General features: G+C 40.3%; 1 protein-coding gene and 1 long non-coding RNA gene across 3 annotated transcripts; one reads left to right on the forward strand and one right to left on the reverse strand.

Moving 5' to 3' along the window:
* Window positions 1-34: 34 nt before the first annotated feature.
* Window positions 35-21,765, reverse strand: ZBTB43 (zinc finger and BTB domain containing 43). The gene is made up of 2 exons (XM_019728600.3): window positions 21,613-21,765; window positions 35-5,495 (listed from the first exon to the last, which is right to left on the reverse strand). Exon 2 carries the CDS (start codon window positions 5,470-5,472, stop codon window positions 4,054-4,056), a length of 1,419 nt encoding a protein of 472 aa, XP_019584159.1. The 5' UTR covers window positions 5,473-5,495; window positions 21,613-21,765; the 3' UTR covers window positions 35-4,053.
* On the forward strand, window positions 21,749-27,961 carry LOC141571188 (uncharacterized). 2 transcript variants are annotated; one of them, XR_012495945.2, is made up of 2 exons: window positions 21,749-22,826; window positions 25,330-27,961. It is a non-coding gene; the product is annotated as an uncharacterized LOC141571188 (long non-coding RNA). The 2 variants fall into 2 exon arrangements; XR_012495944.2 differs by having other exon boundaries at window positions 21,749-22,083.
* Window positions 27,962-27,968: the final 7 nt, after the last annotated feature.

Genomic DNA, 27,968 nt, shown 5'->3' on the forward strand with positions numbered 1-27,968 from the left:
GACATGTGGTCATATGCCCAAAGTGAAAAAACTGTTACAAAGTTGACAGATAACATTTATTAAAACATGTCATACAAAAGGGCATGGTCTCTTCTATAAGAAGAAAATATTAAACAGTAACATTCAATTAAGTAAAACCATGCTGTACACTGAAGACAGCAATATATAAAGACAAAACTATTCAACTTTTGCAACACAGGCATAACATTTCACAAAATATCAATAAGATATGCACCTAGTGATAATCTGTTATCATCAAACGGTTTTGTGGTCTAAGAGTCACCTGACTTGCATAAATAAAGTAATGTTCTGGAAGAAACATTGGGAACCTCATAAAGGGAAAGAAGGCAGCAGCAACTGACAATGTGACACAGGCTTCAAGCAAAACTAAAAAAAAAAAAAATCACATTTGCAAAATGTGTTCCAGCATCTTCCCATAGAGCACTATCAGTAGAAATCTGAAATAAGAAACAGGTACCTTTAAATATGTAAGTAGCAAAGAAAAAACCCAAACAAACCCTGGTTTCAATGAACAAAGTCAGTCACCCATGACTGCAACCTAAATCACAAAAGTAAGTGTGGTACAGACGGGGGCTGGGGGGGGGGGGGGCGTAATATGTTGCTTGGTTTCCAGCATTCCTAAATTATCAGAGACCTTATGAAAGCACACACCTGGGTTCGGTGTGATGGCGTCCTCTCCACCCTCAGTGACCAGGGGGCTGCAGCAAATCCCCTTCCCTAGGGAGAGCACAGCTCTGCTGTTTCTGCTCTGCCTCAACTTCACTTCCCAGCAGCTTGGGGATATGCGAGACTAAGCAGCTTTCCCAAAGAGCTAGAAATCAGCTCAGGGTCAGTTTAGTTCGGCAAATGCCTACTAGAATGGAGGAGACCCTTTGGGGCAGGCTCTTTGAAAGTTGTGGCCAAAAGAAGGGACCGGAGGCAGGTGAGATGTGGAAACCGGAACCAGCAGGGCTGGGGCCAGAAAGGACCCCTGAGGGGAGCCCTCACCATGGAGGAAAGGCTATCGCACTCCGTCCCTAGTTACACAGTGACACCTGCTTTAACAAGTGGATTACTGTACTGCGTGTACCGAAAATTAAAGGCTTGGGGTAAGTATTAATATTAAATACCCTTGGCAGTGCCTTGAAGCCCTTTCCCACCGGGATTGGAGAAAAACCCCAGTTAAGACTCAAAGTAGAGGACAAATACCTTGGTTGTAGGCCACTGACGCGATCCCTGAAAGGCTGTTTGGAAAATGTTACCCCATAACTATCCAAACTTTGGAAGGATAAAGATTTTCTAAAGCTGTACTGAGGCTCAGGAGACAGACTATCTATCCAACCCAGGTGGGCAGGGAAAAACGGTAGCAATACAGTATGATCTGATCCTAAACAGCGGAGTTTATAAAAATTCACTTTTAATATCCAAACTAAGGCAAGCCCCATCTCCCATGTCTCTGAACATGGCAGCATTTCAGATGCCCAACCATCTCACAGGGTCGGATGACCCGATTAGCAACCCTAATTTTTACGGAAACCCCAACTCTCATGAAAAATGTAAAGCAGCAGATGTGAGGAACTTACACTTTAAATTCTACATCTAGTAGCTGATGTGCATATGAGGATTTCAGCAAAAGATATACCTCTCCTCACGTGAAATAAGTCACAGCACCACTGACTGCTTCCAAAACTGTCACCCAAGGGTGCCCACCTGTCCTGGCTGAACAAAAGCTTGTCATCATTACTTATGACAAGGGTGCTGGCTGATTTCAGCAAAACTGAAGGACCATGATTTTTCCTGAATATTTTCATTTCACCTCTCAGACTCGTCTCCCCAAACGTCCCAATGCTCACTTGAATGTCATCTTTAATGGGACACAGCATATCAAACCTTCCAAACAGGCAGAAAATGGTTTCCTAATCCCATGGAAGAGGGTGATCAAACAAAATGGCTCCACTGCCTCAGTACTGAAATTACTAGGAGCAATAAAACAGTTTCTCGTCACACATAATGGCCAGGATCACACCTAAAACCCAGCGGCTTCTGACATGAGAAAAAAGGAAAGGAGCCACCGAGCTTGATTGTACAGTCACCTCTATACACTTCTGTCAGGTACACAGAGAAGGGAGTGCTAACTGGTGAATTGTCAACACTAAGAGGATAATAATGTGGCAAAGAACCAAGAGGTAACATCTAGTTTCTAGGTTATAAAAAGCAATATATCTATATATATATAGATATACATATATGTATGTGTATATATATATATATGTATATGTATATATATCTATTTATAATAAAGTTTTAAATACAAAGTGCTTTTTTATATCGAGAATGATACAGTGTTCATGAATAGATCCCTGTTTTGTAATCTTGATTACAAGAGTTAACTGGTGAGTAAGTCCTTTCTCTCCCCTTTCCAGACAACATTCAGCAGGTAAACGCCTTGGTGGTAGGAGCTGAGGACCAGAGGCCATTGCCAGCAATGTTTATCACATTAGAGCAACACCAAACTTTTAAAACGAAATTTCGTCCCAAATCCAAGAAGTTATTTTTATTTTAAGGAAGAAAAGTTTCCACTCGGAGTAAGAGAGCAGTAAGTTTCGGGGAAAGTTGACACGAGAGTAGCACCCGTCCTACCCTGGGGTAACATCGGGTATCTTACACAGTCAAACATCCTGAGTATAAGCTTGCTTTTTACCTTCAAACATCTGACTGATTGGCAGAAAAGGTCTCAGAATAGCTGCTTATCTTGTTTTTGCTAGGGATGGCTACGAGGACTTGTACATTTATGCAGCTTTACCTGTCATTTGGGGGCATGAATCTGTAGACTACTTTCTAAAATGAGGACTCCTTTGCCCCTTTTAAAACACATGCCAGGACTTCTAAAGAACTGGTAGTATTAGCTCAGTGCCCTCCCCTGAAAGACTATCGCCCCCACCAGTGTATTTTCCAGACTCCTCTTTTCTTGGGCAGCTTTTTCCCCCCTCAAGTGTAACCTGCCACTCAAAAGTCTGCTATTCGGCAACTCACTCTGCCAGCTGGAGTGTCACTGCAGCACTCCAGTAATCCCTGAAGTTCACAGGTAACTCTCAGCTGTGACTTCTGGCTCCTGCTCACTAACTGTGGTCACTGACTGACCTCTTTGGGAAGCACCATAATCTAAGACAGCAAAACGGCTGCAGCAGCCAACGGTCCCGTGGTCAGTCCCAGCAGGCTAGACGTCTGCCAGCCGTAGAGCAGATCCCACTGTGGAGATGCTACAATGAAACCGAAAGGATTGGGGACAGCAAACCAATTAGGCATACCTATCTCTGGCACACTAGAGAATTATAATTAGGTGCAATTGTTCGAACTAAACGTTAATATTAAAATATAAAACTTTGCCTTATCAAGAGTCTGAAACACATTGTGACAGTGGCATCTTACAGAAATTGAAGCTTGTACCATAAGTTGTTTTATACTTAGAATGGCGCCCTCTTAGTATCTCCATAGTTTTAAGTAAAATACCCTTTAGAAAGAATGAAACCAGACAAGAGAGCTGTTAATCAATTTCGCATCCTAGGAATCACATTATTTGTAGCTTTTACAGAAGTAGCATTTCATTCATTGAAGCAGCTACCAAAACAAATCCACATTACCTAAGTATCTATAGTAAGAGCAAAATAAAATTCCAACGTGACCTTGTAATGAGCGCTCGAACGCTGCTGCCACCTTAAGTGGAACTGGTGGGCTAAACCCAGTCCCAAGTGCAGACCCCTCCTTCACCAGGTCTGCCTGCCTCCATCACCACAGGCCTCAAGGTTTACACTGCCAGCTGGCAGGTGCGTTAACTTACCCCTATTACCTACTCCAGGCCTGGACTGGAACATACAAATCTGACAAATTAGATTTTTTTAATTGGCCTACTTAGAACTGGTCTTTCAGAAATATCTTCCTTTTTTTTTTTAAGCTTCTCTCATAATAGCAAGTAGCACATATCATCTGTGCCCAGATTTGCATAATTACCATCGTTTATTTTTGTGCCTGCCACTCAAGGGCCAGCTCCTATTTTTAGTTAGCCTCAGCCGTATTCTGCTCAGCTGTATTCTGCTCAGCCTTTGCAGCTTCGTAAGACTTGGTACAAGAAGTCACATGCCTGTGGAAACTGTCCCTCCACATAAACCTCCTTGCACAGATGTTACACTCGTAGGGCTTTATGCCGGTGTGGATTTTCATGTGGCCCACGAGATGGTGCTTCATTTTGAATTTCTTGCCACAGACGCCACAGCCGTAAGGCCGGAGACCGAGGTGCATACTCATGTGGCGATCTCGCTGGCTCTTGTGCGTGAAACTCTTCCCACACTGACAAGGATACAGCTTGTCGGTGGCTGAGAATCCTAAGTGGGAAGCTTCTTCTTTAATCCCTGCTACCATTTCAATATTCTCGCTGTAGCCCGCTGCGAGGGCAGCCTCCTGTCTGTGTCCAAGGAGATTTCCATCCGACCGCTCCCCGGAAAACTCTTCCATGGAAGAGCCATAGAAATCCACCTGCTCGTCGTAGTTGCTTTCATCGGCCTGCTCGTCAAAGTCGGCTTCCCCTTTTTTCTCCCCGAGGTGAAAGTCCTCCTCCACTCCCGAGGGCTGGACGGCGTGCTCCGTCTGCACGGTGCTGATGGACTCGGTGACCTGGTGCTCGTCGTAAGCCGCGTGCACATCCACGCCCTCGCACGCCTGCTCGAAGCGCTCGGGCTTCACGTGGATCCAGCGTTTGTGGGCCATGATGCTGGGCTTGCTGTACAGAGGCCGGGTGTAGTGAAACTCGGCACTGTCGCTGGCCCCCTCCTCCCCGTCCTGGCTCGCCATTTCAGTGCTCAGCCGGTCATGCTCCGTGGACGAGTTGCTGGGAAGGTACTCGTGCTCGGTGAGCTGAGATGACAGCTCGTCTTTGGTGCTCTCCTCTTCGTTCTCTCCATCTCTCAGTTCCTGGGATTTGGGGAAGTCAGCGTGGCCCCCTGAGCCCAGCTCAAAGCTTTCTACCAGGCCATTGTAATTACTGCTGCTTGGAGACTGGTGGTCACTGCTGTGATTTAGCTTCTGATAAAGGACTGTCGGGTTTCCCTCGAGAACCTCGGTGCATTTGTCCACCACATGCCACATCTGGAGGAAGCTGGCTGCTGTTAAGTAACTAACAATCTCGGGAGCAGGCATTACTAGACGTCCCGTGTAACTAGATAGGAGAATGTTCTCAAACACTCTCGGGTTCATCACATCAGGCAAGACAATCCTCCGGCTGTTTTTCAGGAGGACCTGGTCACAAAAGTAGGGCGAACTGGCAGCAAGCACAGCTTTGTGTGCCCGGAAAATGTGGCCCTGCACAACAATGGAGACATCGCATAGTTGTCCTTGCTGGCGCTGCTGGTTTAGTTTCTGCAGAATGGTGCTGGAAAAATCAGGAAATTCTACTCGAAAAGAGTTTGTTCCAGGCTCCATTTCATCACAAATCTTGTTCAGTGCTACAAGAGAAAGAAAAATTAGTACGAATTCCAGCCCAATTGATCACTAAGCAAACTGAGGCAGGTTCCACGGTCCTGTAACGTCCCCGTGTCTGCGGGCACTAGTGGGTGGGGCAAGGCTCGCAGGTGTGAGCTCGCCCAAAGCAGGAATCACCCACCACGCTTCACGGCATTAACTCTTGATTTTGCCTGTGTCTATGAATGAGAGACTAGAATCCAGAGAGATTAGATTTGCGAACCAAAGAAATCGCCCAAGTAAAACAAAGTGAACATTTCTAGTCAAAATAAACATGCATGAAAATGATATTATTTTTAAGAGGCCTCCGACTTCACCCAAACTTTCAAGTTGGGATGTGGAAGAAAGTGAGGATGGAAGAAAGTGAGGCAGAAGGCTGAGGCAGGAGCGAACTCGGCCACTGCTAGGATCCAGCGAGGGAGCGAAGAGCAAGGGGGCTGTGCCAGAACAATCGTTTGGGTCCCTCAGCACCACAGGGGTGAACTCACAGAGACCCCGAACAATGTGAGTTGCTCTAGATGCCATCAGAATTTTGGTCCTTTAGGAGCTTCTGATAATGTGAAACAAATGAAATGGCAAGGCCAGGTATTCCTTCTACATGGTGGTCTTCAAATTGTTTCAAAAGTTACAGACCAATGAGGATAGTAAATATCGTCTCTGTTACTGAATGAACTCAATCTGAAGATGAAGTTGTAAAAGAGAATAAGGGATTAGTTGTGTTGTTATTGTCCATCTATTTTGTGGGGTAAATCAGGCATGAGGAACACTTTCTAACAAAGGCAATCAACAAGATGAACTTTATACGTGCTCCTGCTCCTGCCCCATAATTCCATAGTAAATCCATACAAACCACAAAACCCAACAGGTTTACCAGGACTATTTGTCACCTGGCTCTTGTCTACATCAAAACACTTCTAAGTACCAGGTGTGAGACAGAAGAACCAGACAAGCCAAACAAAGATTGCAAGTCATCTTCGGGACAGGGAGAGCTGCCAAAGGAAGAAACTAATGTTTCTTGAGTCATTACTATATACCAGGGGCTGTACACCTTTTTTCACTCGATGTTTACAATGACTCTGCAAATGTAGGGATTGATATTCTCAAGTTCAGCTATTTCAATTAATTTACCAAAGGTTAAAATAAAAGCTATTTTTTTATTAAGTTGGAATTTGAATCTAGGTTTCTATTATTCTAAAGCCTATTTTTCCTAACACATCATTCTGCCTCATCTAAGACGACGCCAAAATACCAGATTAGTCATTAATAATTTCAAGAAGACTCAGGTTTTAGAATGAAGTATTAGTTTATGGTTTATACCTTACAACATTTTATCATAATTATAAAAAAAGACCAGGAAACAAACGAATTATTTGCAGTTTCTAAAAGTTAACCATGTAAATATATAGACTAGAGGTCTGTAAATTCTGAGAACTACATCTGGGTAAACAGATTATCTGCTAGAGCTCATCACTGTAGAATTTGCTTTTAGCTGTTTGAAAAACAATGGGAAGAGGAATTAATACACACATGTGAAAAAACTTACAGACGCTGCTGTAAAAACACGTCTCCACTATCTATTCCTAGTATGTTCCCCCCAAGGTAAATCACCATTGACAACATCCAGTGTATTTTTCTAGACACATCTCTTTGCATATAGCAGAATAAATCCTATATATCCTTTAAGAGTTCCTCCCTAAATAGGTTCATTAACAGCATTTTATTCTGCGCTTAGCTTTTGTCACTTAATGTATGCAGATCTTCCGACATGCTATAGACTGATTTCTTTTCCCTCCCAAAAACTCATGTTGAAACCTATTCACCCAATGTGACTGAGAGGTGGGGCCTTTGGGAGGTATTGAGGTCATGAGGGCAGAGCCCTTATAAATGGGACACCTCATAAAAGAGACACCGGAGAATTCCCTGTGTCGAAAAGACAGCTATCAATGAGCAGTGCCCCTCACCAGACAATGAACCTGCCAGCACCTTGACCTTGGACTTCCCAGCCTCCAGAACTGGGAGGAATAAATTTCTGTTTATAAGCCACCCAGTCTATAGAATTTTGTTATAGTAGCTCAAATGGACTAAGACACCACATTAGTACAAAAGAACTAGCTCATTCTGTTTAATGGCTGTACAACTTCCTGCAGTATGGGTTCATCAGAATTTAAGCAGTTTTCTTTTTACAGAATTTTAATTGTCCAGGTTTTTGAAATTATGGACGTCTGTGCACAACAATCTTGGCAAATCTTTGGAAATACCTACAGGTTAATCTCTCCTGGGGGAATTACTGGAAATATCTGTAGGTTAATCTCTACCAGGGGAATTACTAGGTCAAAGGGCTGTGCATTTGGCATTCTGATATAGATTACCTAACTACTTCCTAGAAAGGTTGCAGCAAGTCACACTCCAACCTACAGTGACGACACCGTCTACTCCCCCACATTCTCACCAACACTGGATATTATCAAATTGGAAAAAAAGGTTGGCAAAACTCTAAAGTGAATAACCAATGATTCAACTGTTGTTTTCATCAACATTTCTTTAATTATGAATGAGATCCTCTTTTCTCATGTTTACTGGTCATTTGTTTTTCCTATAAATTATCAGTCATCCTTTGCTCAAATAAATTGGGTAATTCATCTTATTGATTTGTAGTTTGTTTGTGAATTCAGGAAATTAACTTTCAATTTATGTAAATTACTCAATCTTTGCTTTTATGGCTCCAGGGCTTTGTGTTAGACATAGAAACACACTCACAACTCCGAGGTTATTTTTAAAAAGTAAAAAGAATTATTTAGGTTTTTTCCTGGTACTTTTTTTAAAAAAAGCATTTAAACCTTTAACATACAAAGAGTTTATTTTGTCGTAAGGAATAAGACTGGGACCCAGCCCTTTCCCCTCCAAAACGGCTAGACTAGTTTTCCAACACTGTTTACTGAATATCCATTTTTTCCTCAAGATTTCAAATATCTATTGTGGAATTTTAAATGACTGACAATAAGACTTACAAAGTTCTACAAAAATAAATGCCGTGACATTACAGAAAACAATGAAGTAGGAAGCTCTAGAGGTTAGTCTCTCCACCAGAACAAACAGTAAGTTAATAAAATGATCAGAATCAACTATTTTGGAACTCTGGAATCCGATCAGACACTACAGAAGCCAAGGAATGCTTGATGAAGGGAGAGGCTGCTGGAAGTTGCTGAGAGAGCAGGGTGCCCAAACCAGCCTCCATCTCCATTCCTCAGCCCTGCCACAGCCCGTGGGACATTGGCCCACGTTCCTGCAGTGGCTTGCTGATGTCAGGGTGGACAAGGAGCATGTCCTCCAAAAACAGGGCTTTGCATCCTGGCCAAGCTGGCAGACCCACAGCGTTGTTTTGCCCCCTTCAGGTTGCAATGGCTTCCCCAGTAGCATCTATCGTAAGATTTTAAAAGACAAACACATTTTCCCCTGTGCCCCTGGTCAAGGCATTTTAAGGACATCTCTGTGAGGTCATAGGCTGACCTCACAGATAATGCAACAGAAACTTGTGACTACATACAACAAGGAATACTACTGACTTTGTAAAATAGTTTGGAAAAATCACCATACAAACAGGCAACTGTAGCCATCAACAAGTAACGAAAGAAATCTCCCAGGAGGGGAAGAATCTGATTTTAAAAGTTACCATATTAGCATACTCAAAATGTTCCCGTTCTCAACCAAAATTACAAAGCATAAAAAGGAAAAAACTGTGTATTGGGGGGGGGGAGGGAGAAAGAATTAGACAGAAACCATCCCTGAGGAATTAGACATTGGAATTACTAGTCAAAAATGTTAAATCAACTGTCTTGTATATGCTCAAATTGCTAAAAACATACAAACAAAACCCACACTTATGTGACACAGAACTAAAGGAAATCAGGAGAACAATGTCGACAAAGAGTTATAAATTATAAAAAGGAACCAAGTAGAAATTCTGGAGCTAAAAAGTGTAATAGCTGTGTTGGGGGCTGAACTGCACCCCCCCCCCCATTCACATGTTGCAGCCCTTTACCTCTATACACCCCAGGGCCCCAGAATGTGACTGCATTTTGGTATGAGGCCTGTAAAGAGGTAATTAAGTTAAAATGGGGCCTAGGATGGGCCCTAATCTAATCTGACTGGTGATTTTGTAAGAAATGAAATTTGGACACACCAAGAGACGTCAGAGGTGTGTGCAATGTGAAGACACAGTGAAAAGTGGCCATCTGCAAGCCAAGGAGAAATTCTCAAGAGAAACCAAATCTTCTACAACATCACGATCTGACTTTTAGCCTCTAGAATTGTGGGGGGGGAAAGGAAAAAGAGTCTGTTATTTAAGTCACCTAGCCCGTGGCAGACCTAGGAAACAAATACAAGTCAAAATTAAAAATTCACAAAAGGAGTTCAATGGTGGATTTAAAGCAGGGAGAAGGAAAAAAAAAAATCAGCAAACTCAAAGATAAAGCAACTAAAATGATCCAGTCTGAGGAGTAGAAAGAAGGATGAAAGAAAAATGAACACAATCTAAGGTACCTGTGGGACAAGATACCATCAAATGTACCAATATGCACACCATAGGAGTCTCAGAAGAAAGAAAGGACAGAAAAGGTATTAAAAAAAATAATGGGGAGCGGGCAGATGGCTCAGTTGGTTAGAGCACGAGCTCTGAACAACAGGGTTGCCGGTTTGATTCCCACATGGGCTAGTGAGACGCACCCTCCACAATTAGATTGAAGACAATGAGCTGGGCTGCCAGTGGGGCAGCTGGATGGTTCGGCTGGTTAGAGCACGAGCTCTTAACAAGGTTGCTGGTTCAATTCCCACATGGGATGGTGGGCTGCACCCCCTGCAACTAAAGATTGAAAATGGTGACTGGACTTGGAGCTGAGCTGCGCCCTCCACAACTAGATTGAAGGACGATTGATGGGTCCTGGAAAAGCACATGTACCCCAATATTCCCCAATAAAAAATAATTATTTAATTAATTTAATTTAATTTAAAAAATTAAAAAGAAGAAAAGAAATAATGGCTGAAAACTTCCCAAATTTAACAAAAGATACACCTACATATCCAAGAATCTCAATAAACTCCAAGCAGGAGAAAGTTAAAGAGATTGACATGAGAGACATATTATATAAGTCACGTAGAAAGCCAAAAACAAGGAAGAATCTTGGAAACACAAGAAAAGCAACTTGTCACATAAAAGATTAACAGCCAATTTCTCATTAGAAACCATGGAGGCCAGAAGGCAGTGGTATGACATACGAGGTGTGATCAAACCATATGGTGAGTACTTAAATTAAAAAAAATTTATTACAGTAAAGACACATTTCCATTAATCCCCCCGCTTCCACCCCCCCCACCCCCCCCCACCCGCTTTGAACAAACTTATCCCATCGTTCTTGCCACTTTCTGAAGCAGTTCTGGAAGTCCTCTTTCATGAGTGTCTTTAGTTGTGCTGTCATGGCTGCCTCGATATCCTGAATTGATTAAAAATGTTTACCTTTCATGGTCATTTTGACTTTGAGGAAGAGCCAGAAGTCGCATGGTGCCAGATCTGGTGAATAAGGTGGATGAGGACACACCGTAATGTTTTTATTTGACAGAAACTGCCATATACCAGAAGCGAAGTGTGACACAGAGCGTTGTCATGATGGAGGATGATTTACAGCACACTTTAAAACACACCTTCTGTCAACGGTAGCTCACACCCGACTGACTGTACCAAACAAGTGGAAACTTGTCACACACTGTTATTAAGGTTCGATGTGCCACTTCCCGTATTGAAGACCCCTGCCTTTCTGTTGGATGGCACTCGGCAGCAGCATTCACTGTATTTTGTGATCACAATGGAAAGGCTCCGTGTCACACATCGCTTCTGGTACAGCAATTTCTGCCAAATAAAAACATTACGGTGTGTCCTCATCCACCTTATTCACTGGATCTGGCACTGTGCAGCTCTGGCTCTTCCCCAAAGTCAAAATGACCATGGAAGGTAAACGTTGTGAATCGATTCAGGACATCGAGGCAGCCACAACAGTGCAACTAAAGACACTCACGAAAGAGGACTTCCAGAACTGCTTCAGAAAGTGGCAAGAACAATGGGACAAAGTGTGTTCGAAGCAAGGGAGATTATTTTGAGGGGGATTAATGGCAATGTGTCTTTTACTGTAATAATTTATTTTATTTAAACAGTCACCATATTTTTTTTATCACACCTCATATTTAAAATGCAAGAAGAAAAATCTGTCAACCAAGAAGTCTATATCTGGCAAAGAATGAGGAGAAATTAAGATATTCCTAGATAAACAAAAGCTAATGGTGTCATTCATTATCAATAGATCTCATCTATAAGAAATGATAAAGGGGTCCTTCTGAGATAAAAAACACTAGATAGTAATTCAAAGCCATATGAAGGAATAAAGACTAGTGATAAAGGTAACAACATAGGTACGCATAAATATAGAAGCTGATATTATTACACTTTTGGTTTATGACTCTTTTCCTATTTGACTTAAAAGGCAAATGCATAAAACAATCATTATAAATCTATGTTAATAGGCACACAGGTATTAAGATGTAATCTGTGACGATATAAAAGGAGAATGACAGAGGTGTATAGGAGCAGAGTATTTGTATACTACTGAAACTAAGCTTGAACTAGTCAAACTAGGTTGTTACAAGTTTACAGTGTTAATTGTAAACCTCACAGTAACTACTAGGAAAATAACTAAAAATATATACATGCAAAGGAAAGAAGGAAATCAAAATGGAATGTCAAAAAAAAATTTTTTTTTAAAGGTAAATGGAGGAATTGAGGAACAAAAACATACAAGATATACAGAAAACAAATAGCTAAATGGTAGCAGTAAATCCTTCCTCCAATTAAAAGACAGAGATTCGCAAAATCTTATTTATATGTTGTCTATAAGAGATTCACTTCAGATACAAAGGCACAAAGAGGTTGAAAGTCAATTGATGAAAAAGATACTCCATGTAAAGAGTAACCAAAAGAGAGAGTGGGTGGCTATATTATTATAAAACAAAGCAGATTAAAGAACATTATATTGATAAAAGGTTCAATCTATCCAGAAGATATATCAATTATATATATATGTATATACATAGCAATAGAAATATAATGAAGCAAAATATATGAAGCAAAAATGGACGGAATTGAAGAGAGGGACAGATTTACTGGTGGAGACTTCAATACCTCACTGTCAAGAACGGATAGAAAAACCAGACAGAAGATCTACAAGGAAATAGATCTCAAACATTATAAATCAGTTATACCTAAAAGACACACAAAAAAGAATGAAGTTCTGATATATGCTGCATGAACACTGAAATTATGCTAAAAATAAAACATCATACTAAGCATTAAGTTAAATAAGCTAGACACAAAAGTATAAATGTTGTATAAATCCACATATCTGAAGTACCTAGAACAGGCAAATTCATAGAGACAGAAAGTAGATTGGAGGTCACCACGGGCTCAGGGGAGTTATTGCTTAATGAGGAGAGTGTGTCTGTTTGGGATGATGAAAAACTTTGGGAAATAGTGGTGCTGTTGCACAATACTGCAAGTGTAGTTAATGCCACTGAATCGTATACTTGAAAATGGTTAAAATGGCAAATTGAATGATACATGCTTTTACCACACATTAAAAAACTACTGGAAATAAGGCATGTAACCTTAACTGTGTCAAGGTGGCAACAGTACTTTCAATTTAACAAGTATCTGACCTCTGCCCTTAATTTTGGGTGAGTGTGGCATTTCTACCTATTCCCTGATCTTAGTAATATGCAAAACCTGAACTTCTACAGGTTTTCCTGCTATATAAGCAACATTTACAAACTTACAGGCAGTTGTGATATATATTAATAGTATAGTTGCTGTTTTGTTTAAAAGACTTTCATAGAAAGTCTTTTAAGGGGATTTCTAAGATGATCAAGGAATTTCACGGCCCAGAGTTTATAATCTGGCAGGGGAGATAAAACACATGCGCACAATCCTGTTACTCAAGGCAAAGGCTGATAAAAGGCACAAAAGAATTACAAACCCAGGAGGAATTCAGAAGAGGGAACCTAGTGTACCCGAGTTATATATCTTGTCACTATAAAGTTTGGTGTCACCAGGGTAAGAGGAAGACTTGAGGGCAGCATATAATTGTTCCCATTTACCACATCCCAACAACTGCGCCCCCAAAAAATCTAAAAAATATGGAAACATTGGCTTGAGTCCTGGAAAATAGGGGTTCAAGTTATCTATATGCCACAAACTTTAATTAAGGATATAGTAGAGATGGGGCCAGACTGAAGGGAGACCTTGCCCTTGTAACTGCACCTGCTAACAGGCAATCCTAGGATGGATACCGTGTTTCCCCGAAAATAAGACCTAGCCGGACAATCAGCTCTAATGCGTCTTTTGGAGCAAAAATTAATATAAGACCGGGTATTCTATTGTATTACGTTATATTATATTATATTATATTATATTATATTATATTATATTATATTATATTATACCCGGTCTTATTTTACTATTAGTAAACCGAGTCTTATATTAATTTTTGCTCCAAAAGACGCATTAGAGCTGATTGTCCACCTAGGAGTTATTTTCAGGGAAACGTGATAATAGCAGCAATGGTGACAGAGAACAACTAACACCAGCTCACTTGGAAGATCCATAGCTAAAAGGCCAGGGTGGCCATGGGACAGGTCCTGCAGATTGGCAAAATTCAGAGGTGGCTGCACTGGGATACCAAAGGTTGCCTCAGCAAAGATTTTTTTTTAGAAACTTGACATGAGAGGGTGGGGCTCAGTAATAGCGCCAGGAAGGAGGCAAAGGTATCACCCATCGTTTGCCAGCTGGGACAGAGAGACTCGAGGAGGTCCCTGTGGTCATCGCAATTTCACCAACAGAGAAGAAAGTGCACAGAGCTCAAGCTCCCCTGAAAGTACCTAAGACCCAGCCTCTGGACTCAGCCATTCCACTCAAGCTACAACCTGGTATTAATATGGTTCAGCCTGTCCTCCAGCAAAAGAGCAAAGAGTTGATTCTACCAGTATTCCGGTATATGATGAAGGACCAAAACCAATCCACCCACAAAGGGAGAAAATTTCAGAATATTTCCCTCTAAAAAATTAATAAACAGTAAGTAAGTGGGGTCTGTAAGTAGATCCTACAATAACAAAAAAGAAGGAAATACTAAGGGATAAACAGAGTACAGTTTAGATAGCATTTTTAAACTAAAGTTTTCCACCAACTTACGAAAACATGGTCTCTATGAATGAAGTATAAAAAAGATGAGACAGAATAACCGAATGATATGTAAATTTTGAAAAAAAGCTGACTGAATTACAGACGTAAGGACACTAATAGAGCAGAAATTTTAACAGGCAGTAAGAAGCAGAATTGCAACTGCAGAAAATGGAATCAATGATGTGGAAGGCACTTTGGGGAACTTCAATCAAAATGCAGGAGGAGGATAAACTATAAACACAGCAAGAGAAAAGATAATAGAACAAGAGATCAGAGACTAGAGATCCAACGTATGGCTAATTAGTGTCCTTGAGAGAAAGAACAAAACAAATGAAGTAGAAGGAATAATCAAATAAAATATTTAATAGAAGAAAACTTCTCTTGAGTGGAAAACCTCAAGCATTCACAAGAGTCTTGTAGTGGGGACAAATTAGCCCCAGACAAAAGGCAATTCTGTTCCTGCTAAATACAGAAAGCTTAATAACAAGCCTCAAAAGGATCAAACTATTTTCAGTAACTTGTGTTCCAGAACAAAGCTTGAGAATATTGCAGAATATAAAAATATCCAGAACCCAGCAAGGTAAAATTCATGTCTGGCACCCAGTAAAAAAACAAAAAAAAAAACAAACATAAAAAACACCAGGCATGCCAAGGAGCCTGAAAATATAACCCATAATAAAGAGAGAAAAAAAATCAAGTAATAGAAACAGACCCAGAATGACAGATTTATACAATTGGTAGAAAATTCTATATTCCATATGTTCAAGAAAATAGAGGAAAATTAAGCACATTAGGTAAACAGGGAAGCTGTAAAAAAGACCCAGGTGGAATTCCTATGGTTAAAACAAAACAAAACAAACACTGGATGGGAGTATCAACAGAATTAACACTGCAGAAGAAAAGATTAGTGAACTTGAAAGCATAGTAATAGAAACAACCTAAAATAAAACACAGAGAGAAAAATAAAAGAGAAGGGGGAACAGAGTATCAGTGAGCTGTGGGACAACTTCAAGGTGTCTGATTGGAGTTCCTGAAGGAGGGGAGCGAAAGGGACCGAAATTTATTTGAAGAAGCAACAGCCAAAATCTTTCCAAATTTGATGAACATGATAAACCCACAGATACCGTACAAGCAGCTCAACAAAGCCCAGACACAAGAAACATGAAGAAAACACCAAGGTATATCATAATCAACTCATTTAAAACCAGCAATGAAGAAAAATCTTAAAAGCAGCCAGAAAAAAAAAAAAGACCCACTGTGTATAGAAGACCAAAGATAAGAAAGGCTGCAAACTTCTTGTAAGAAACAATGCCAACCAAGAGAAAGGAGACAATGAAAGCCATAAAACATCATTAAAGCACTAAAAGAAAAAACTGTCAACCTAGAGTTCTGTACGCAACCAAGTAACTTTCAAAATGAAGGCAAAATACTTCAGAATTAATCACAAAAAAAGGTCAAGTGTAAACAAACAAACAAACAAACAAACAAAAAACCCCACAGAAAACAAACAGGTACATGAAAACAAAAATAAGTCAGGCAACCATATTTCATATCAAAGTAAAATTCAATGTAAAAAGCATCAAATGGTATGCAAGTTTATTGTTAATTGATGAATTTATAGCTCACAATGAGGGTTACCTTGTGAACTTTTATCTGTAAATGTAGTATAGTCTTCAAAAAACAACAGTGACAAAACAACAGTGACAACAGTGTTTAATCCTTAATAAATCAAGCAGACAAAGGACTAATTAGGATCTAGAGGTTTACATTGGTATCATTAATAAGGCTAATTTAACTGAAACATACAATCTCTGTAACCCTACAAATAATCCACCTCCTTTTTCAATTTCCACAGGAGATTTACAAAAATGAGCATGTAAGTCACCACAGAGAGCACCAATAAATTCCCCAAAGCAGAAATGCAAACATAGAGTCCATCTGATTACATGTGATTACACAATGTAATAAATCTAGAAAATTAAAAGCACAAAATTTTAAAAGCCATTAAATTAAGTAGTCTTAATTCCTAAAACAATGAAGAAATTAAAACTGAAATGTCAAATTCACAAAATTAGGAATAAGAAATGGAATATAATCACATTATAGAAACTTATTAAAATAGAAGATAATTCCACACTAATAAATTTTAAAGTTTCATTAATAAAAAGTATTATAGAAAAATGTAAGTGATCAGAATTGGCCTGAAAGAAAAAAAACCTGAGCAGATTAATAACTGCAAAGAAATTACAAAACATATGCAAATGATTTTCAAAAGCACACCAGGCCTTTTGGGGAAAATTCAGTAAAACAAATTTTATGGGAAAATTCGGTAAAACAAATTAATTCCTATGCTACATAAACTGTTTCAGAGGAGAAGAAAGGGGCAAGGGAATAAGGGTAGGAGAAAACTTGCTAATTATTTTTATATAAAATCCTAGTATCAAAACAAAACAACAAAGAAACTATAAGCCTATCTCATTTAGTAACATAGAAAGAAAAATTACAAATCATATGGCATTCTGGTCTGTTTAATCTCTTGTGGGTTGTGAACATGACACATTGAAGACTAAATTGAATTACTGGTCCCATCACACTTAGGGTAAGATCTTAAGACTATGATAAAATTACCACCAAAAAGCCATCTCACAAACTCTCCCTCAGCTCTTTCATTCAAGACCACGCCCGGCGGTGACACAAACATAATTACCTGTGTGTCTTTCTGCAAGTCACAGGGAGTGATGGGAGATAAACCTGGAAAGGATGGGAGGTGACACAGACATCATTACCTGTCTTTCTACAAGTCACAGGGCGTGATGGGAGATAAACCTGGAAAGGATGACAGGACTACCCTGCCAAAGGCTGAGTCTGAGCTTCACATGTGGGCACTGGGGATCAGCACTGAAAATTTCGGAGTGACATGTGAAATATGTCCAGGAAGGACAATCTGTTGATGGATTTAAAGAAGAAGCAGTTCTCAAGTACAGGCTACGTACAAGATTTCAGCAAATACAGTCTAGGTTTGACGGCAATGAAAGTACCAGTGAATATGGAAAACGGAGGTAGAATGGATGGGACTGACTCAATCAGTAGGCAGGCAGACTGAAGAGTAGTGAAAGGTAAAAATAATACCGTCAAGAAAGTAAAAAGATAACCTACAACAGGGGGGAAAACATATGCAAATCATATCACTTTTAATTTTTGAATAATTTTAGATTTATAGAAAAGATGCAAAAGAATGCTGCGATTTCCCATATGCCCCTCACCCAGTTTCTTCCAATATTAGTATCTTACATTACCATGGCACATTTGTCAAAAATAGAAAACCAACATCATTTCAGTTTTAATGGTCAATGCCTATGTAATTTTGCAGAATTAAATATCTTTTGGAAAAGTGTTTTCGGTCTCTAGACTGTGGTCAATCAGTACTCCTAACTGGAAAACTCTAGCCAAACAAAGAACTTAGTAAAACCTGTTTTAGGATTTCTAAAAAACAAGCTACCTATGTTATGAATCTCCCTTTACCTATTTCCCTTTAATTTGGAACCATAGCTGAGTGTTTTACCTAAAACTTCAGAGATTAAAAAAAGAAAGTATGATGTACCCCTATGTTTATTGAAGTATTATTTACAATAGCCAAGATATGAAGCAACCCAGGTGTCCATCAATAGATAAATGGATGGACACACAGACACACAGACACACACAGGAATATTATTCAGCAATAAAAAAATGAAATCTTGCAATTCATAACAACATGGATGGACCTAGAAGGTATTACACTAAGTGAAGACAAAGACAAACACCGTATAATTTCACTTGTATGTGGAATCTAAAAAAAAACAAAACAAATGAACAAACAAAACAAAACTAGACTCATAGAAACAGAGAAGAGATTTTGCCAAAGAAGAGAGAGGTGGGGGGATGGGTAAAGAAAGTAAAGGGGAATAAGATGTACAAACTTCCAGTTATAAAATAAATCAACCATAAATATGCAGGGTACAGGACAGGGAATATAGTCAATAATATTGTGACAACTGCACAGTGACAGATGGTGACTAGACTTACTGTGGTGATCACATCATAAGATACATAAATGTCGAATCACCATGTTGTATACCTGAAACTAATACAATATTGTATGCCAACTACAATGAAATTTTTTTAAAAAAGAAGGTATGGCTCTAGCCACTAACTCCCCACTAATCAGTCACCCTGCCATTACATTACAGTAAAGCCAAAGAAATGTTTTTAACTGCACCCTCTCTCATATTCATTAGAATTCAGGATAAGAAGCTCAAATCAAGGAGGCAAAAAGGCACTCGTTTCACGAAAATTATTAACTATATACCAACAAGTTTTTTTCCCCTCAATATGTTACAAATAAGACACAAATCTTTCTATTCTTATTGTAGATATAAGTAAGGTAAAAAGGAAAAATTCATGAAAAATATATATAGAACATATTCAATGGATTTTAGGAGGAGCATTTTTTTCACATTTTTAAGTTTCTGCAATGAGGATGTGATGGCCTGGTAGACACTGTAATACTTGTCACTGCCTGAGAGAGTGACAGAGCATTCCTGAGCGCCTCATCAATGTTTTAGATGGCACAAAGGACGACACTGTGGAAAAGCATGGACACAGCTCTGAACTGAAAGTATTCAAACGAGAAAGAATGTTAAGAAGTTTACTGAACACTTTAAACAATTTATTCCACTTATTTTTTCTTTTTATATATGCACTAGAATGATATTTAGAATGTCTAAATAAGTCTAAACATTTTTTCAAAAAGAATTTTTAAAAGCCTAATGATAAGAAAGCATATGGCATAGCTTAATTAGCCGTGTTTTCCTTTGGTGGCACATAAAATAATCGATGGTATCTAGGGACTCAACACAGTAGCAGTTTAGCAGCTAGTGTTTCCCCGAAAATAAGACCTTACCGGGCCATCTGCTCTAATGCATCTTTTGGAGTAAAAATTAATGTAAGATCCGGTCTTATATTAATTATTAATATATTATATTTAATATAATATAATACCGGGTCTTATATATGACCTGGTCTTACATTAATTTTTGTTCCAAAAGACGCATTAGAGCTGATGGTCCGGCTAGGTCTTATTTTCAGGGAAACATGGTACGTCTTATAAGAAAGCTTGATAAACTACAGGCAATCTGATAAGCTTAAATAAGAGAACACAAACAAGGGCCTCACCCGTGAGAACACATAAGAAATAACATAATTTTGCATTATTTTAATAAAAAAGACTATTTTCCCAACCCCATGAGTTTTCTTCATGTGGAAAGTAAAATCTTCCTTCAAAGAGCTTGTTAGTTCCAGGTGTCTCCAATGAGAGATTTTTTTTCTTTTGTGGTACTGTGGTAAAATATACTTCACCTAAAATTTACCACTTTAACCATTTTGAACTGTACTCTTAGTGGCAATTAAGTACATTCACCATGATACGCAACCGTCACCACTGACCATTTCCAGAATTTTTTCATCATCCCAAATGACAACTCTGTATCCATTAAATAATTTCTCTCCATTCCCTCCTCTCCCAATACCTGGTAAACTATATTCTACTTTTTAGATACTGTGAATAAGCTTACTCAAACAATATTTGTTCCTTTGCATCTGCTTTATTTCTCCAGTGAGTACTTCTGTAAAGCAAGTAACGAACCCCAAAGTATTGTTTCTCGTAATTTAATTGTACATCCTGACAATTTCTGAACTAAGTATACAGTTCTCCCAGAAATTCTGCTCCTGTTCCATGAGCCCCAAGGGCAGAGAATCTCCGACTGACCCTTCCTTAGCCTGTAGTTAGGCCTGATGAAGCAGGCTGTTGAGAGCCCTGGAGGCCACCCTGGGCTATGGCGCAAAGGGAAGAAGGCTGCTCTGCAGGCCTGAGAAACCGTGGATCAGGAAAGACAAGGATTCATCGTCACTTTGGCTCTGAGCTGGCCTCGCGTTTGCCTGCCAGGAGATCCTGCACCCTAACGCTTAGATTGGGCAGACACCTGTCAGCGCTCAGGCCAGACTGCAGTCTAGTCACTGTCAACAGCGCAGGAAGCTTCACGGGTCATGAGTCACCTTCCATGGCTCAGAGGTCCGAGCAGGCCTGCCCCGCCCCGCCCCGCCAAACCCAGTTGGAGAGGCAGAAACAAGAGAGAAAGACAGAGAAAAGGCAGAGAGAGAGAGAGAAACTCAGATGGCCAACGAATGAGAGTAAGGCGTGAGAGGGAAACAGAGGGTCGAGCCCAGAGGCAAGGTGGGGACAGAAATAAAGATACTCACAGATGGGCGCCAGAGAAACAGAGTGGAGGGAACTACAAAGTTGACAGGGCCGGGTTGAGAGGCAAAAAAGGGCAGGTGACAACAGGTGACAACAGACAGCAACACACGTGAAACACAGAGATAAATAGAAATATCCGCGAAATCCGGGCGCAGTTGGTTCTCCCTGTCTGGGCTCGAACCCGAGGCAGCCAAGCCGCGCCCACCCGGCGCCCGTGAAAGGCCGGCGGACGGACAGGGGCTGATCTCTAAGCGCTCAGGTCCGCCGAGGTCCGCCACCGCGGGGTGACCTTGGGCGAGACGCTGCCTCGGGGACGTTTGTGTCGCGTTATGCGCGCCGGGATGGCTGGAGACCGCCAAGGTGGGACCCGGGGCACCGGGACTCCAACCGCCTGCGCGCTGCCTAAGCATCCCGGTCGGCGGAAGAGGCCTGGCAGGACCGGCGGCGCGCGCCGGGACCTCAGAGAAGCCCTTAAACCTCTCCGGCTGCCCTCCCTGTCCCCTCGCTGCCCGTTGTCCCGACTCTGCCGTACCTGCCAAGGGCTCGGCGCTCACACAGCCGGCCCGGGACACTTTCCGCCACCCGCACCAGCCCCGTGTAAGCCGTCGCCGCCGCGAGCGCCTCAGCCTGCACCTCCCGCCCCCGGAAACGCTTCCCGATCCCGTCCGCCGAAACTGCCAGTGCTTCCGGGGATGAGCCGGAGATAAAGCGGTGTGAGCATGCGTGACCCACGTTCTGGCCGAGGCGTCTGCCGAGCGCTCCGCGGTAGCTGGCGCCTGCGCAATATAGCGTGGAGCCGGTCAAGCTGCGCCGGGGACTTTGCGTCCTCAACTTTGACCGATCTCAGCCTGCCTGGCAGAAAGGTATCAAGTCGTTTTCGCCTCCACCGCACCTTCCGCACGTGGTGGGTGCTTGGTACGTGTTCAATGAAAGGACCAGTGAGCGCCCTCTGTGTGGCAAGCGTTGTGCTCGGCGCCCCTAGGGAAAACCTCGTTTTGCTCAGGTACCAGAAGAGACCCTTGGATCTCAGGGGAGGGAGTCCTTCACCCCAGTTGGAGGGAATGACTCATAATTGATCAAAACTAACCATGGTAATCTCATTCTAATTACCCCGGTAGTTGGTAGTTGGACGAGGCCAAGTCATGTGACCAACTCCTGGCCCATGATACTTACTGCAGAAGTCACTGAGTGAGGCTTCTGGAAAAGATTTTTTTGTTTTTTAACCAATTCTCTAGGACTTCTAGTTGAGTACGCTCCTTAAGTACTTTGCAACTTTTACTATTTTCTTCCTGCCTCTGGCGGTTGGACGTTCAGTCACTGTCATGTGCTTGTGACAAGCAAATGCTAAGGCCGGTGAAGCAGAAAGACTGAGAAAGCCTAGGTCTCATGTGACGTTAAGCTATAGCTCCAGGATTGAATGGCTTACCTCTGGATGTTTTGTTGTATGGGCCTAATAAACTTCTTACTTGGACTATGTTTCTGGCAATTTTGTAGACTACATATGTGTAAATACAACAACAACAAAATATATAAAATTGCTAGGAGAAATATTGAAAACACCCTTTTAAGTGCACCCTTTGAAATTGAAAGTCAGGCCAATGATCTGAAGCCAGGAAGAAAGGAGAAACACAGGCCTGGGAAGATAGAGCTGATATTCAGAAGTTATGCACAGGTACAGTCTACATCTGTTCCGATCGGTTGGTGCATGTGCTATACTGACAAATATTTTGAAAATCATCTCTGGAGGTAAGTAAACCGTGATGCTGCTACCAGCTGTAGGGTCATCTGCCTGGGTCCAGGCAGGATGAGAGCCAAATTGGAACATCAGGTTAGGACCTCAGAAGGAATATATCTTCAGAGGAAGGATAAACTAGAGAAAATCTTCCCTGCAGAGGCAGGCAGCAAGAAAGTTATCTCTCTCTGCCTTGGTTCTGAGTGGAGAATAAAACATTTCCCTAGTAGATGTATGACCACACTGTTTGCATGGTCTAAAAGCCCGCAAGTTGAACATTTCAATGTAAAATGGGCCTGGGTATATAGTACTTATGGTACTTGGCCAAAGCAAACACAAGTCCTCTCTGGAAGAACTGTCAGCACAGATCTCAAAGAATTCCCACAGGTAGGCTTCCAAATGAGTATGAACTCACAGTCAAAACCCAAGAGGAAATAAGCAAAGAAGACAAGCAGCAGAGACAGATCCATTTTTAAATGTATAGCTCTTTGGAAGGGTTAAATACCAAATTAGATACAGCTGAAGAGAAATAAGTGGACTACAAGATAGATTTGAAGAAAATCCAAAAGGCATCCCAAAGAAGCAAGGAAATGAGAAATAAGAGTGAGAAAGCACATCATAAATTTATCACTTTTGTTTAAAAGAGATAATAAAGTAAATGTGAACAAGGCAGTTGTCAGATGATGATGGCTAAGAATTTTCCAGAATGGATGAAAGAGAAAAATCTTCAAGAGACACAATGAATCCCAAATAGGATGGGGGGGAAAAAATGAAAAAAAAATAAACAGATCCAGTCTGGTGAAACTGCAAAACACCGAAGTACAAGAGATGATTTTAAAAGCAGACAGAGAAGTAAGTCTGATAATCTACAATGAAATGACAGTTATACCAACCCCTGACTGTTCAACGGTAAGAATGGGAGCAACGATAACAATATCACGAAAAAATGTCATTAATGAAACAGTCTTTTTTTTAAAAGTAACCAATGTATTTTTTAAATTATTATTATTTTTTTTTTTAATGGGGAATAGTGTTTTTTTTCCAGGGCCCATCAACTCCAAGTCAAGTTGTTGTCCTTTCAGTCTTAGTTGTGGAGGGCACAGCTCAGCTCCAAGTCCAGTTGCCATTTTCAATCTTAGTTGCACCATCCCATGCAGGAATTGAATGGGCAACCTTGTTAAGGGCTCACTCTCTAACCAACTGAGCCATCCCGCCACCCATGAAATAATAGTCTTAATGTGATGAGAGAAAATAAGTGTCTACCTAGAATTGTATACTTAGCAAACAATGTTTCAAGAATGAACACACAATGCTTTTCATATCAACAAAATTAAAGAGTTACTACCAACAGAGTTTAACCAAAGGACCTTCTAGAAGACACATTTCAGGAGGCAATAAAATCCCAAGAGGAAGCTCCGAGGAACAATAAGGATGGGTGGGCAAACAAAATGGCAAACATGGGTAAATATAAATAAACATCAAGGGCAGAAAACGAGAATACTTTGTCATTTGTGGGCTTAAAAAAGGTAAAAACAAAAGAATGGAATGATAGTATATAAAATATAAGAGGATTACTGAGGTTAACGCATCATAAAGTGTACATCAGTTATCTATTGCAGACCAAGGAGCCACAAAACCTCAGCGGCCATACAACTGTATTTGTTGATTGCTCACATGCCTGGTGTCTGCTTGGGTGGGTTAGGAAGCTCTGAGGAGCTTGGCTGGGCTTGCTTGCAAGTCTGGGGTCAGCTAATCCAGGATGGCCTTCGCTGCGACCCTTGACTCTTCTCTGTGCTTCTCTCACTCACCAGCCAGGTAGTCTGGATATGTTCTCATGGCAATGGCAGGGGCCCAAAAGAGAGCAAATGAAAATGCACAAGCACATTTTCAAGACTCCTTACATATCATTGGCCAAAGCGTCACATGGCTGAGTCCAGAGTTATAGTAGGAGGGCGCTATGAAGGATTACGGCAAAGGGTTTGCTTACAGGGGAAGTGAAGAATTGGACTCATTAGTTCAATCAATCTAACATGTTTGCACTGTCCATAAAGATATTAATTAGCGTTAGACTTTTAATTAAATATGAATGTTAAAATTTTGAGGTTTACTATTGAAAGAATAAAAAATAAGAGTTATTGACCAAACCAGAAGGAAAAAAAGTGACATTTAAGAAAAGAAGGAAATAAAGGCAGAAACAAAGGAACATAAAAAGTGGAAAAACTACAAGGCACAAAATAAAGTGGAAAAAATTCAAGTGTATCAGTAATTGCAATAAATATATTTTTAAAAAATCTAAACCTTCTAGTTAAAAGACAAATTGCAACTCCAGGTTTTAAAAAAAAGTCAAACTTAATACACACACTGTTTAAAACACAAAAACGGAAAATTTGAAGTAAAAGCATAGTAAATGAGATTCTTCTGGGTCTGTTAGCTATATTAACATGGCAAAAAGCATTGCTAGAAATAATGTGCTGAATTGTGTTATTGTTCTCAGTAATTTGCAGTCCCTCCCTATAGGAAGGCTGTACTTCCCAGCCAGTGGACTTCAAGATTGGTCACTGAAATGTGAATGGAAGCTGAGCTGAGCTTTAAGAACCATTGTTCTTTCTGCCTCAAGAAGATCACGTTCCAGGTGGGGTATGCTTTCTGCCTGGATCCTTGAATGAAGATAACATGGAATGAAAAATGGGTAGTGCTACAAATGACCCACAAAGGATGTATCGCACAAGTGAAAAATTAACCCTTATTGTTGCAAACCAGAGATTTTTAAGTTAGGTGTGGTCATGTGGCTTCCTTTGAGTAATGTAATATGAAACGTGTCACTTGCAGGTGGGTGCGTTAAGAGTGAGTTCATGATTTGTGCTGTCATTCGGTTTCTGCCGCCTAACTTAGCAAAGGATGACTGATACAGATAGACTATTTGAGAAGGAGAAAAGTTCCATTCAACAGAAGTACATAATAATTCTAAGTTGTATCCACATAATATTATAGCTTCAAACTGTGGTCTAGAGAAAAAAAATTGAGGGAACTATACAAAGAAATTGACAAATTCACCATACAATAGTGGAGATTGTGGAATTCATTAGTGCTATCCACCCCATATTTGAGTTAATATTCGTACTTGGTCTCGACAGCTTTTTTAGAAAGTCATTTTAATAGATATGTTGTGATATCTCATTGTGGTTTTATTTTCCATTTTTCTAATGAGTAATTATGTTGAACATCTCTTCATGTGCCCATTTACCATCTACAGATCTTCTTTGGTGGAGTGTTTGCTCAAATCTTTTGCCCCTCCTTCTATTTAAAAACTGGTTTGCTTCCTTTCTAATGGTTGAGTTTTGAGGTTGTTTATATATTATGGACATACGTTCATCAGATATGTGATTTGAAAATATTTTCTTCTACCCTGTGCATTACCCTCACCCCAGGGAACCACTGATTTCTTTTCTGATTCCATTCCAGAATGGAATCTCATATAGTATGTAGCCTTCTGAATTTGGGTTCCTTCACTTAGCATATAATGCATTTGAGATTAATCCATCTTGTTCTTGTGGTATCAGCAGTTTATTCCTGTTCATTGCTGAGTATTCCATTATATAGATATACCACAGTTTGTTTATCCATTTTCCTGTTGAAGAACATTTGCGTTGTTTCCAGTTTTGGGTAATTATGCATAAAGCCACTATAAATATTCATGTATAGGTTTTAAGTTTTCATTTCACTTTCATTAATACCTACGAGTGGGATTACTATATGTATACGTTTAATTTTTTTTAATTTTTTTTATTGGGGAATATTGGGGAACAGTGTGTTTTTCCAGGGCCCATCAGCTCCAAGTCGTTGTCCTTCTATCTAGTTGTGGAGGGCACAGCTCACTGGCCCACGTGGGACTCAAACCCGCAACCCTGTTGTTAAGAGCTTGCGCTTGTGTATGTTTAACTTTTTTAAAAATTGTCAAATTGTTTTCCACAGTGATTGCATCATTTTACATTCCCACAAGTCAAAATATTATCTACATTTGGACATTTAAAAACATACATGAAAATAATTAACAGGTTAAAAAAGACTATAATGAAATTTTAAAATATTTAGGATTAACGGATAATGAAAATGTCCCTCAATTCTTATAACAGGAGAAAAGTGTAAAGGTAATGAGTTAATTGCTTAACTTAAAAGGTTGGGAAAAAGAAACAAAACAAACCCAAGGAAAGTGAAAGAAGGGACATAAGAAAGATAAGATCATATATTAATAAAATAGAAAACAGAAACACAATAAAGATCAATAAAACTTAAAGTCGGATTTTTTTGGAAAGACTAATAAAATTGAAAGGTATTTGGCAAGATTGATAAGACTGTATAAATGTGTAGGTATATAGACACGTATGTGTATATAAATATATATGTATATAAATACACACACACAATTTACCCCAAAACCCAGGAGCTTAAAACAAGTTATTTATTCTCACTCATGTGTCTGCAGGTCAGCTAAGGGTTGACTGATTTAAGCTGGGCTCACCTGGGCAGTCTGCTTCAAGCTGGAGGCCAGCTGGGCCTGGCTTCTCGTTGCAGGTTGGACTCAGGTCTACTCATGTATTTTCATTCTGGGGCCCAGCTGAAGGGACAATAGCTACCCAAGAGAAGCTTTTCTCATGGAATACAGAGGTGCAAGAGATCAACCCTCACTGTGCAAACACATTTCATGCTTTTGCTTCTATCATCTCTGTTAACATCCCATTGGCCAACCCAAGTCAGATGGTCAAGAAGTAGGAAAGTTCATTTCTAGTGGGGGAACTTCAAAGTCGCATGGTAAAAGGATACAGGAAGGGGTGAAGAATTGGGGCCAATAATTCAATATATATCGCCACTACTCTGTATGCTGGAATGAGAAGAATTCAGAGAGGCCCAACAAAGAAAGGAGGTGATGAAAAGGAAGGATGAAAGGGATAGAGAAGCCTGCAAAATGGTGAGAGTCCAGGGAGCTTTGTGGTGTGGCCAGTGAGAAAGCTCTGGTGCAGGAAGCATGAAAGTTCATTTAAGATAAAGGATATTTAATATGTAAATTTAAAGAGCTTTTTGCTTGGATGCTTGTGATGTTAAACCCCCCTCTGTCATCCTGGACCTTCAATAAAAGCTGTTAGAACCACAATGGCCCT

The sequence above is a fragment of the Rhinolophus sinicus genome, chromosome 16 (assembly GCF_057876585.1).
Source record: "Rhinolophus sinicus isolate RSI-liver-muscle chromosome 16, RSI-T2T, whole genome shotgun sequence".
Taxonomy (NCBI): Eukaryota; Metazoa; Chordata; class Mammalia; order Chiroptera; family Rhinolophidae; genus Rhinolophus; species Rhinolophus sinicus.

Coding starts and splice junctions, on each gene's coding strand:
- ZBTB43 (XM_019728600.3), bottom strand. CDS start 5,472: ATGGAGCCTGGAACAAACTCTTTTCGAGTAGAATTTCCTGATTTTTCC.